The 14,253-nt window shown below is 39.5% G+C and overlaps 1 protein-coding gene across 1 annotated transcript in view; it reads right to left on the bottom strand.

Annotated features, from left to right (window-relative positions):
- The window catches only part of LOC103389474 (matrix metalloproteinase-17-like), a 67,292-nt gene that overhangs the window by 22,801 nt on the left and 30,238 nt on the right, over positions 1-14,253 (bottom strand). Inside the window, exons 3-4 of the mRNA XM_008324890.3 lie at positions 14,058-14,193; positions 3,469-3,755 (exon numbers count right to left, since the gene is read on the bottom strand). Of these exons, the coding sequence (XP_008323112.1) occupies positions 3,469-3,755; positions 14,058-14,193 (423 nt within the window). The remainder of the gene's footprint in view (positions 1-3,468; positions 3,756-14,057; positions 14,194-14,253) is intronic.

Below are 14,253 nucleotides of genomic sequence, written 5' to 3'. Positions count from 1 at the left end.
CCGCTTCTGAAACAGCCTCTGCCTGATGATCCAATCAGTGCACCAAGATCATTTCATCAGGATGAGTGGACTTCTTAAATTCTCCTCTAACCTTTTCTGCTCGCCAACTCTCTCTCCATTTGTTGACTTATTACAGGTGGAGCCTGCACAAACTTATATTTGTCTTTTTCTCTTTTTTTGTCGCATAGCAAGCTATGGTAAATGAGCTGTAGTGGGAGGCATTTATATGACTCAAAGCCGAATGCTGCTGAAACCAGGTTTACAGCTTAACAGCTAATTTTGACAATGCAAACTTAAGATCTGCTGATAAGAGTAACAGCTAGATTACACTTTCATTACACAGCAGTTCCCCGAGATATGAACATTCGACTTACAAAAATTCCTAGATTCAAACAACCACTGACTGATGTCCATAAATGTTCGTAAAATGCTGTATTGTGTTCGTAAGTTCGTATTTTGAACCGCCCGCCACATCCAACATTTCTGCCGCAACCCACACCGAGCAGCATTGCAGCATTGCACCATACGCTCATCTCCAACATCTCGCCCAGTTCGTTCTTGCACACAGACACTTTGCTGTTGTTGTGAGCATGTCAGTGTATCTTAACATCAAAACATAGATACAAACAAATACATTGATAACATATATATGTATAAATATATATATATAAAAATATATAAATATAAAATAAATATATAAAAATGGGTAAAATAACCCAGCAAGGGACAATGTTGAGTGGAAAAATGGAGCTCAGTTGAGCACTTGTAACTCAATGTTTCCTTGTATCACGAGGAAAATCTTGCAAAAGTTGCCTACTCATAACTTTGAAAACGTGTATTTTGAGTAGCTCGTATCTTGAAGCCCCACTGTATTGCGATACCATAGATATGGTGATGTATTGAGTTATTAAAACAATTTAATTGTAAGAAAACTGTCAGCTGTCAGCACAGTTGACAGTTCGAACATCAGATTACTACAATTGGAACAGATGGAGCTAAATTTGTAAAGACTAGAGAAGAAATTAAAACATTTGTATAAATAATCGAAAAAAACATACGATTTTTTTACTTAAAGTCTTAAATACTTTAATTCTTAATTTATGCAGTCCTTGTGTAATCAACTAGTGGTCCGAGGTTTGAAGGCAACACCTAAATGAATGCCATGAATATCTGCATGTTTGCAGCACCAATTTTTAAAAATTTAGTGCTGTAAAATATTGATACTTTATCAAGAAGAAATATCTAGAAATATTTCAGTGTATCGATCTCCATGCTCTGTTTAACCAACATTCCTACATACACCACCTTTTAACATGAATATAAAGGCTAACAGGGCTAATGCTAATTAAACAGGCTAAAACAAACTCTCTGCTAAAATGAAAAAAACAAAAACATTCTGCGGTTAAACTATTTCATGCTTTTTCTTGAAACAAGAAGACACAGAGTGGACCTAATGCAGAGATCAAGGCACTAACAAGTGAATTAATGAACCAGTGACTGTGAGTCCAAACCTCTAGAGAGTTCTTTTTTTTTTTTTTTTCCTTCTTAGCTGTCTGGCAAACAATTCTAATAGGTGCCCATCTTCGTTTGATTGACAGAGCTGATTGAAAAGCATTTAGCACTGCCGCTGTCACCCTGTCCTCATTTCAGGCTCAGAAATTTCCCTCGGTGACTAATCAAGTGTTTGATGAAGGAAATTTGGCTTGATCAATCAGGATCAGTTAGCTCCAACCACACTGGGCCAAAACGCGCTAAAAAATGAATGAGTTTCGCTTGGGTAGAGCCAAAAACGGTTTACGTGCCATTAAGGATGATGAAGAAAGACTTAAAAACAATACATTTTCTTATGCAAATAGTTATGGTTAATTAGCCAGGGTTATGAAATGTCTACGCTCTGTTTGCAGCAGGGCAAAAATAAATGTAATGGAATTTTTGTCTTTATTGTATGCTGCACTATTTTGGTTAAATGAAAACAAAATAATATTTTCAATTGACATATTTAACTACACTGGGGTCGTTTACATTGGGGAATTCTTTCTTGAAGCTAGTTTTTAGTTTCCACTAAAAAGCATTATTATTGCTGCTTCAAAGGAACTGTCGATCAAATACAAGGATATTTTGAATCTAAATTATAACAACGACCTAGCTTTTATGTGTCTTAAGGAGGAACTGCAAGATGTTCAACTTAAAAAAATTTGCTAAATCGTGGCATAAAGCTACCCTCCTATTAGCAAAAATCTAGCAAGAAAAATTTAGCTAAAAAAAGACTTGACATAATTCATAAAACATTTAACCATCAGAGGCTAAATGGCTACAAATTAGCCATTCATCAAGGAAATGTACAACAATACCCCGGAAAAAAACTCTTAAACTAAATCTGGCAACCAGAGAATAATTATTTTCCCTATTTGTTTCTGTGCCTCACCTGGAGATCTGAAGGTCCACGCCTCGTCGTCATCGAAGTGCGTATCCCCAGCCGTAAACCTCTCTCCGGGGAAAAAGGCGTGTGCCACGGTGCCCCCTGGTCCATCAAAGGGGTATCCATCGTTGTGGTCAGCTTTGGTGAAGTCTATCTGAATGTCTGCGTCACTGCCGGCCACTTCGTGGAAGTTCAAAGGTGCGATGTCACTCCAGACCTTCAGGGCGTAGTACATGAGGGCTCGCACCGTGTCCCTGCCCAATATGGCTGAATCTTTAGGGAAGGTCCTCACTCTGGGAGAGGGAGGAGAGAAAGTCAACATCATCAAAACAATACCTAATTTTAAATGGATTAATCACAGTTTTTCCATTTTGAACAACTGCGTGGATTGGGTGTAAAACCTGAAATATGTTTGCTGACCAGCAGGTCAACAGTCTGCACTGGTCATGATAAATATTTATCTGAATCTGATCATTGACCATTCAAGCATTGCATCTCTAATAAACTGCCTTAAAAAAACAATATGTAAATGTAGTTTGTGAATTTATTTATTATTTATAATATTATTTATAATATTTTTGTTAATTTTTATGTGAATAACACACCTGAATTGATTTCCTGTTAGGAAATACACAGAATATTCAAAAGTAAATGTCTGGTGCAAGTGACAAATAAGTAATTAGGCAGAAACACACACACACACGCACACACACACACACAGACGTGTGTGTATATATATATATATATATATATATATATATATATATATATATATATATATATATATATATATATATATATATATATATATATATATATATATATTTGAATCCACCAGCCACCAAGCTACCACTGAGCATGGCACCATCCCCACACACTGCTCCCCAGATGCTTAGCCTGAGCTTCCCCCTGCTGACTAAGGTGATGGGTTAAAGGCAGAGGTCACAGTGGTGTGCTGTGCATCTGTGACAATAAATCACTTTCCTTCTTTTTCCTATATATACTGTCCATACATTTTTGCAGCCTTGTGCTCTGTGTTCATCATTCACCTGGAGATCTGAAGGTCCACGCCTCGTCGTCATCGAAGTGCGTATCCCCGGCCGTAAACCTCTCTCCGGGGAAAAAGGCGTGTGCCACGGTGCCCCCTGGTCCATCAAAGGGGTATCCATCGTTGTGGTCAGCTTTGGTGAAGTCTATCTGAATGTCTGCGTCACTGCCGGCCACTTCGTGGAAGTTCAAAGGTGCGATGTCACTCCAGACCTTCAGGGCGTAGTACATGAGGGCTCGCACCGTGTCCCTGCCCAATATGGCTGAATCTTTAGGGAAGGTCCTCACTCTGGGAGAGGGAGGAGAGAAAGTCAACATCATCAAAACAATACCTAATTTTAAATGGATTAATCACAGTTTTTCCATTTTGAACAACTGCGTGGATTGGGTGTAAAACCTGAAATATGTTTGCTGACCAGCAGGTCAACAGTCTGCACTGGTCATGATAAATATTTATCTGAATCTGATCATTGACCATTCAAGCATTGCATCTCTAATAAACTGCCTTAAAAAAACAATATGTAAATGTAGTTTGTGAATTTATTTATTATTTATAATATTATTTATAATATTTTTGTTAATTTTTATGTGAATAACACACCTGAATTGATTTCCTGTTAGGAAATACACAGAATATTCAAAAGTAAATGTCTGGTGCAAGTGACAAATAAGTAATTAGGCAGAAACACACACACACACGCACACACACACACACACACGTGTGTGTATATATATATATATATATATATATATATATATATGACTTTTGCAATTCCTCAAAGACTGAAGACCTTGAGACTGCATTTGCAATTTCTTTATAAGCCAGGCTGTTTAAAAGGGAAAAAGAAACATGACATGCACATTACTGAAAGTCAAATACAAGGGCAAAAATAAAGGAGAGAAGATAAAGAAAAAAAAGGGGTAAAACAATGAAAAAACATCTGTGCACACAGAGTAAGAAGAGAAAGCAGTCAAACCTGAGGGAGCCAGAATACAGTATTGATATAAGGGAGGAGAGAAGATTAAATACTTTTACCACTGGGACAGACCTGCATAACAACTGCAGTTACTGTGTGTATATTTATCTGTTTTTATTTCATGCTTTGCTGCTGCCGTTCACACACGTCGATAAGGCAGGAGAACAACTGCAAAGACTCATCAGTTATTTCACTGTCTTCTCCCTTTTCACACCTTCTTATTTAATGTCCCACTTTCCTCTACATCTCTGAAGCTATTTCTTTTGGCCAGCCACAGTGGAGCTGGAGAGAAAGTGGAGCAGAATCCACTTCAAATTTGTCTCCCCCTTTCTGCTACTGCCATTTCTTTCTTCCCCATCCTATATTTGCTCTTATTTCACCCCTCTTTCACCTCCTCTTTTCTCCTCCCACTCCTCCTCTCTGTTATACATGATGCACATGCCTACTTTCTCATGACAAGTCGGATTTGTCAAAAACACAAGAAGCAATTTGGGCCGGGGCTTGAAAATTCAATCAGGAATAATCTGAGCAGGGATCTGAGGCCAAAGAGAGACAGAGCCGCCTCGTCTCAGCAACTGGCAACCTGCTCAATCAGTCGAATATGAAGAGAGAAGGAGGTGAACGTACGTCTTATATGGAATCCTAGAGAGGAAGACGACACAGCCAGATTTATATTAGAGAGGGTTCAAGGTTATCTTTGTAGTCGCAACTCAAACACTGCAGCCTTCACATCGCTCTGAAGTGTCTGGACGACCTGCATGCAAACAACCTGCGCTGCTCTTTGATTCCACAGTTTGCATGTCAAGGCAACACAGACAAAAACTCAGGAAAAGGAGGAATGTGTCATGTGCGAGCATCGCAGGGAGCAGGCAGGACCCAAATGCAGTACTGGAGAGGCTCTTTCTGATGCAGGAAGTTTATTAACAAAGTCCAAATTAACAAAACACAAAGAACTAACAGGCATGGAACTCTCGAGGAACACGAGGAAAACACGGAAACACGAGGAAACACAGAGTAGGAAACTCACGAACACGAAGATCCAACACAGTCACAATGACCAAACACACACCACCACAATCACACTGATCCAACACTGACAGAGTGAGGGAGAGGGGTATATATACACAGGGAACACCAGGTGACACAAGTGAAGCTAATTAACAACAGGTGAGTGTGAGCCCATGATTACCCCACAAAGAACACAGGAAAACACGGAAACAGACAGACATGACAGAATGGAAGGAAAGAGAGTGACTCCAGTGAGGAGTGAAGGAAAACGCTGCAGTGAAATGGATTGGAAATTAATTCTCCCTCTTACTTAAAGGATTCCGTTTATCTTTGTCCAGTTTGAACTTGCTGGTTACAATTACAGAAAGTTTTACAACAATATATTTTGCACTCTTTACAGTCGATGGAGGCTGTCCCAGAAAAACTCTGCTCTGGTCTCGTTCCCAATCATTTATAAACTTAGAAAATGGGGGCATTAGAATGTAGTTCATGACTCACAGAGAACTAGGCTATCAAAGAGGAATAAGTGTTGGATTTGTTCCTGTAATTGGCCATGCAGGAGGAATTAGGAGTTAGAGTCAGTTTCAAACTGCAGACCAACCAACAACATGGGAAAAAATGGTCCCTTCAACCCAATCATAGCAATCATTTATAGGCTCTTTGTGGCCAACATGTGGGTTATGGATGATGTGACTAATATTTGGTATTCACATATCTAGAATGTGGGCCACATTTAAAAAAACAACAACAATCATAGTTTTTTGGTGTTTTCCCAACATAAGATTACATTGTTTCCAGTTCTGGTATGTGGCCAATCTTGCCGTGTAAACTATAAATTGGGGCCAGAAACTGGGCCGGATTTCACACACAAAATAGAGTCTCTCGATGACCCTGGATCTTATCTTAGACAATCATAAACCAATGATGGATTGAACAAACAGATCTTTCGTAATAAATGAAGAATAATAGCTCGATTGTGGCCCACATTTGGTATCCAGGGGGCCACATATTGTTTCCATAAGTTGTTATCCAAACTTATACTTAAGCAGTCTTTATTTTGGCGAGGCATAGCACAAATATTTCTGACTGACAGGTGACTCCCATTGTGGATACTACTAATAAATGGGCCACGTGTTTGACTTTCAATTAGACTGATTCAGAATCTGCCCAGTGACTCAATCACCTATTGCATTTATGGAGAGACTATTTTCTCTAACTGGACTAAGTCTCTGAATGCAAGGCTGTGTATTTAAGACATTGTCTTTTTTTTCTGACAACAGACTGCTGAAACTCATTCTCCAGTGTAGACCTATGCAAGTTTAAGACTGCAAACTAAATTAGAGCTGAGACGTTCAGTTACATTCTACTGAAAACTACAAAAATAAGCAACAAATACATGTACTGAACACCAGGTACTCCATGTACATGAATAGGCAGGTCATGCTAGGTCAACAATAATTGAGTTTGGTCTGCAGAACGGCAACTAAAATACTAATATGAATGTGGTCACAGATGATAAAAACAATTAATTGCAGGTGTGATTGGATGCAGTAAAAGTAGGTTGTCAGTGTGGTAGATGAATGTGCTTCAAACACAGGTGATTTGCATGCCATTGCTTTTTTTTTACCCCCAAAATTCTGAACACATTTAACAACAGCGTTACACCACTCCCCACATTAGCAGCAAATGTTGACATCCTACATAAATCGTCAAGAGCGGAAACCTTGTAAATATGCATAATCTGTGAGGGTGCACATTATCCTGTGGGGAAATGTTTTGACTCAGCATGTTTCACTGAATTACAGGTTTAGACCTAAAGTGGAAGTGGGCTGATTCAGCAACATCGGTTACCATTTGAGCTTCCTTAAAAAAAATCGGTTGTATTTACAGCAAATGACACATCAGCACAGGTGGTGAAGGGATGTTTGGTTTAATAAAACTTTTCTGTCATTTACCAGGCTGCTTGTTGACACTCCTTCATATCACAAAACAGTGTTTTATGATGATGGGCCTGTATTTTCAAGGATGGCCCAATTAGATTTAAACACCCAGAGGCCTTTTATGATACCAAATACTCACTGTGTTTTAATTATTGTATTCAATGCATGACACATTTTGCTAAATTGGCTGTTTAATTAAATACAAACCATTTAATTTTGGATAAAACAGATAAATGTTGGTAAAAAGAAAAATCAACATATATCAAGGTTAGGCCAAATGACTTGAGGTCGTGACCCCATATGGTGTTGCCTGTAATTCAAATGGGGCTGCCTGAAATGTCTAGTAATTAAAAACAAAATCACTAATTATTAATACAATAAAGAAAAAGAACAATAAAAATTACTATTCATATTTCAGGGAAAATCTTCAGTTTTTAAACTTTTAGACGGTTTAAGAGGTTCATGAATAATAATTTGGTGAACAGAGAAATGAGGAAGAGGAACAGAAATCTGATTAAGGTGATCTTAATTTTCATAACCTATCTAGTTCCATGACACATTTTCCTTTGTTTGAAAAATTAGTCAGTCAGTGAATTGATGGTACTGTCCGCATGCTCTTTCTTTCTCACTCTCTCACACACACACACACGATCTCCAGATACTTTAGACTTTGAATATTACCTTTTCACAAAGCTTTGACAGTCTAGGTGTGTGTGCACTCCAAGTGACGAGTCGTGGGTGAGAAAAGTGACAGAGAAATCTTTGGGAACTTTCTCCCACCTGTTAGTTAGCACGTTCTTTTTACAACTTGTTGCTCTGAAACACATGGCCTCCTATGTGTAGCCACAGACCCTAACCAGCCCCAATCCTTACTTCAAACTAAATCTTGGACCTAGAGATGTCCTCTCAAAAACAAAGGCTCATAATTATAAGGTTATCTACCCAACCAATGTCCCCACAAATGCTAAACCACACACACATAGACAGACAGAGTTTTCTGTCTTTGGAAAGGACATTTCCTCTCATCTTATCCTAAACATTATATATATAAACAAATATATAAACATATTACAACTTGCTAGTCCCCACAAGGACAATAAGGGTACCATCCCAACAAGTGTCCCCACAATTCAGATCCCAACTCGACTTTAACCCACACTCCAATCCTTACTCCAGACTAGATTGCGGACCATAAAAAAAGCTCTCCCTCAGGGTGACCTAAAACTGTCCCAACAAGGACAAATGGTCCTAGCCTTTAACTCTAAACCGACACAAACTCTATACCAGGGCTGTCAAACTCATTTTGGTTCAGAGGCCACATACGTACAGGCTGATTAGATGTCAAGTGAGCAGGAACAGTACAATCACAATATAATTACCTCTAAATAACAATAAGTCCATGTATTTCCCATTGGTTTTTGTGCAAATAACTACAACTATATTAGAAACAATTTATATTTAACGGAACATTGTTGACAAAACGTCATTACCATGCAATGTTTGTGCATTTTTTCAATTTCAATATTTATCAAGTGGGCCATATCTAACCCGCCAGCGGGACGGTTTTGGTCCGTGGGTCATATGTTTGACACCCCTGATTTAAACTCCAAACTAAATACTATCAAAAAGGGACCCTTCCCATCTGGTGTCCCCACAAATATAACCAAGGCCTGCACAGACACACACAATAATAATGTTTCGATTGCTCTGATATGTAAACACAAACACACATTTGGTCAGACAGAGGCTCCGGCTGTGATTTGTCAAAACCTACCTCAAACCTCAGACATGTACACAGCAGGTTTCTCAGTATGAAGGTGAAAGGTGTTAAAGGCTGGACAAGGCAGATCTTTCCTCTGTCCATAGTTCTGCCCACCTCGCTAGTCTGAATCCCACAACTGACCATTACATTCACACCTACTATGAAGTGATGATGCCATATCTGAGGGAGGACGAGGGGAGGAAGTGGGGTGATGGCTCCTAATAACATAATGCTGAGTAACAGTAACTGTTCTTAAGGTCCTACCAGACAATTTCACAGGTTGCTGACTTCAAATGAGGAATGGAGTGACAACTCCAGAGCCCAGGAATCAGCATCAGCATCAGTGGACTATTGCTGCTACTGGACCTCTGTATGTGTGGAAGAACTGCTTCATGAAACAGAGACGAGGATAGACTGTGGATTGACCAATAAATGCAGCACCCCCAGGGTAACATAAAATTGAACTCCTCTATTCATGTCACGTGACCACTGGCCAGAAGAGAGCAGTGACTCCATGTGGTCAAGTCCACTAGACATCTCTGTCTTCTTAATAGCAATAAAACTATTTAGGTCCCAATGTGTAAAATAAAGTCATGTAATTTGTTATGACTAATATTTTATGAAAAATACATAAAGGTTGTTAAAAGGTCAGCATTCGTCCTTTGTTTTATTGAGGTAAAAAAAAACACACATAGAAGATAGATCAAAAATACTGGTATTGCCCATCACTAGTTGTGGGTTTGATTCCAGACTTATGCCATCCGTTAAGAGTAGGCAAAACCTCTAGTGTAGAGCACTGATTGGTCATTGGTCTAGACCAGTGGTTCTTAACCTGGGTTCGATTGAACCCCTGGGGTTCGGTGAGTCAGTATTAGGGGTTCGACGGAGGACAATACACAAACCCGACTCATATGATTCGTGATGACACGCCCCCGCTTGGCCATCAATGAAGGGTTCGGTGAATGCACACATGAAACTGGTGGGGTTCAGAACCTCCAACAAGGAGATACTGAACCTTAAAGGGCTAAGAACCACTGGTTTAGACTAAATGCTCGAGAGATGAAGACCATTTACCAATTTGCTGTGTCCTGCCTTTGAGACCCTCTGCTGAAAGTTAGATTTAAGGACATTATGTTACGTTATTCAGGGCCCCAAGAGACATGCTTTGACATGTTTGGAATATTCAAATCCAAAGGAGTACACACAGTTCCTGGGCTGGACGTTCAAGGGCAGCTATCTGAGGACCATTAGTGCTCTGCACATTCCTTAATTTCTCAATCTTTTCTGACACCTAACTCCATGAAAACGAGAACTGAACAAGCTTCAGGAGATGAATGGGAGTGTTTGATTTTTGCAGTGGAGGATTAATCTGTGAAACCTACCTGCTTTATTAGATTTAACCGACACACAAAGGGAAAGATGCAATCTTTCCTCTCCGTCGCGGCATTTTCTTTTCTTTCTACTCCATTATCATTATTCATGCTGCTCCATCTTTTACTCCGCTCCACTCACCTATCTGTTCAAGTTGTCAGTCGGCCCTGCTAATGACTCTAGGCTGTCTGCTGTGATAATGGGCTAACAATATTAGATAATGAGCTAACAGTGGGGTGTTACACAACGCGGCTGTTAGTGTCTGTTATATACTTGGCTGAGTGCAGTGTGCTGGATCGTCGATGGGAAAAGAGTTAACTTGGGATTAAAGGTTTGGCCTCGCCTCCAAACTCCCAAAATGCATCACACTAAAAACCATGTACTTGGTACAAGATAGTGTAGAAAAAAGTAATATTTCTTGCCTTTCACAAGTTACTCCCCATACAGATGTGATTGATTTAAATGTATGTGGACATGATGCTGTCAACTGTAGTGAAGTGAGTGAAATCAGACAAGAGTGGTGGACTGTTTGATTCTGAGTCTGGGGGATATTCTCTTCAAACACACTGTAATGTGTACAGACATTTTTCAAGCACGGACATGAAAGAGAGTCTGTATTGCTCTGATGACCCAAATAAAGTTACTCAAGGAGCTGCAGTCTGAACCTGAAATGATGAATGGGCCATATTTATATACTGTTTTTCAGTTTGCTTAGTGCTGACCTTTTGAGTGCACATTTATCACATTCATTCATGAACTCTGTTCATAGACCGTATGTAAGAAGGGGACAGCTCCAGAAGAAAATTACTGCCAAAACTAAAAGGATTTTTTTTATCCCTACATGATAAAATGCTAAAAAATTAGTTACTGTACTCTCTGCTGTCAGGCTGTCCTAATAAATCTGCTGAAAGACTTCATCTCATCCAAAACTTTTCAAAAACCAGAAAGAGAGACCATATCAGTGCAGTCCTGACCTCTCTATACTGGCTCCCAGTAAAATCTAGGAAATTCTCCTGCTCACATTTTAATCACTTCATGACCAGACACCATCTTATATTGTTGACCTCATAAGACCCAAACAACTTCACAACAAAGATGCAGGCCTACAGGTACCAGAGCAAATGTGAGGGATCTTCAGGAACAGTACATTCTGGATCTGAAGACCCGGGGGAAAAATGATTTGAGTAACATTTATCAGGAAGTTACTCAAATCAATTGTTTTTGGACCACATATGACCTATATTTCATTTTTTGTATGACAATGAGACAGCAGCAGAAACCTGGACTGAGCCAAAACACTCTCATATGTGGAAATAACACATATTAGACGTTTTTCAGAGGGCCCTCTGTCTAAACTCAGTCATCACTGACGTGAGACGGGCGTCATAATCCTGTGCCAAAGCTGGGGAGACTGGAGTAAATAGTGGACACAACACAATCGTGCAGACACTGTTGAAAGAGCAAGTCGGTAGAATGGACAAGACTGTCAAAGCTGTGGCGACAGGAAAGGTGGCATCGTAGCTAACACTGGAGTTTGATGGCATTTAAACTAAAAGGGAACAGCTACCCAGAGAAAAGACCAAAGACCAAAGAAAAAAAAAGAACTGAGCAACAACACCTGAACACAACATACATACACAACAAAGTCTTTGGGAAATCAATTATAACATACATCTAGGTATTGGACTGTGTTTTTGCTTATATGTCAATGTTTTTCAAATCTTATTGATGTGATGTTTTTTGCACATTATTTCCACTCTGTCACCTCGGTACAATTTAATAAAGCAGAAATATCACAAGTTCAACATGATATAAAAAACAACACATTTTCTTGGAATAAAGAGCAGGAGAGCGGCCACAGGAGAGTTCGAACATTTACTGGAGGCAGAAAGACCAAAACAAGAGAGCCCACCTTTGCAGAATATGAATGTTTTTGTTTTTGTTTGTTGTGTTTCTGAAAATCTGCTCTGCAATGGAAATCTCTGCGGATCTGAGGTTAGCACATTATCCACAACTGTTTCAGCAAATCTGACTAGAGTGAGTACAAAGGTGCTCCGCTGGACCGGAGACAAGCCTGTTCTTATTTCAGAGTGGAGTGAGCAGACAGGACACGCTGTATGATTGGCAGCAGCACAAAGAAGACAAGAGGAAGCTAAAGCCCACCAAGAGAGGAGGAAAGTGTGCATGGTCCCGAGTGTGGATGTGCACGTCTCAGACTATATGCTCTGTGTGCTTTTTTGGCTTTTCCTTATTTCTGAATCCAAGTTTGCATTTATATTCTGCACGCACACAAACACTGGCCCACATGCTCAGCGCTGAAGCAGGACAGGGAGTGTGTGAATCTGCACAGACTCAACAATACATCACTATCTTTTCCTCTAACACTGGCTGCTACAATGTTATTTATCAAAGGGCCACAAAACCTGAAGGCAGCACGTCTTAGCACGGCTTAGGCAATGGCAACTCATTAGTCAATATTTTTATTCTTGGGCTGTAACAATTAACAGATTGATATTTTTTTAGATTAAACTGATTTATATTTTTAACACATTGATAAAATGATGATTATTCCATATCTAATAACTCCACTGTCATCCACTTCTTGTTGACCACTACACGCTATTTCTACAGACTGCAGGGAAAGGTCATTGTTTCAGTGAAACACCTTCATCCTAAAATACCAGCTCTAGTGTTTGTGGCTGCTTCAACTCCATGTCAGAGGATTAAGATTAGCAGACCATAAATATTTTCACATATAGTCACAAATAAAAACAAATGAGTAACACAGATATCAAAATATGATTACCTACAGTCACGATTAATCATGATTATTTATGATTAATTCACAGCTACCCTGAGATTAAAATTTAAATTTTAGTTGGTTGGCAGATATTCTAAACACATAATATGGATGGATCAAACCACTTAAACTGATCTAAGGAATGTCAGACATGTTAGCCAAAAGTTGCTAATATCTTGTCAGTAGAAAATACATGAGGAAGACATGCTTTTGCCTCGTTCTGTCTTAGAATGACCTGTTGTATCCGATTCTTCTCTTCACAACTGCAGTTGATTTAAAAATGGTGACTGTTTCGTTATTTGTCTCTATCTGTGGCCTTGGGATAGACTGGACAACTGTCCGGGGTAGCCCCTGATTGGCTCCAGTGCCCCCTTATGACACCGCAAACGAATAAGTGGTAGACAATGGTTGTATGGATAGTTCCATCAGTCCTGTTGATCAGACAAGTTTATCACCCACGTCTGCACTTTTAAAAACATTCCAAGAAATAAACTGAAACTTCTTGAATAGAAGGCGAAACATTTTCTTAAAACTTGAGTGCGATTGCCTAATTTAAAAAAAATAAACCTTACTAGAACCTACTTAGGAGGACCCGAGACTCTGTAGACAGATCAAGGAATGTAGGAACAACACAAATCCTCAGTGGTAGGAGGAACAACCTGGAGCACACATTTTACAAAGAAGAAAAAACACACATGACCTGACTCCTCTGTTTGTCTAATGTCATCCATACCTCCAGGACAGATGTCTTTTATTCCATTTGTTCTGAAGAGCAAGGTTCCGTTTCCTGCGGCTCGTGGTCCCCTCAGCGTCCGACACATCTGGCAGAGAACATCTGGGGGTTTTCATTAGTCCTAATGTGGCTTGGTCTGGGCAGAATGAAGAACAAGAGAAGAGGAAGAGATGATCAGAGAAAAGGTGCTGAAAGA

This window comes from Cynoglossus semilaevis, chromosome 14 (assembly GCF_000523025.1).
Source record: "Cynoglossus semilaevis isolate Cse_v1.0 chromosome 14, Cse_v1.0, whole genome shotgun sequence".
In the NCBI taxonomy this organism is placed as follows: Eukaryota; Metazoa; Chordata; class Actinopteri; order Pleuronectiformes; family Cynoglossidae; genus Cynoglossus; species Cynoglossus semilaevis.
This window is presented reverse-complemented; position numbering and strand designations above follow the sequence as displayed.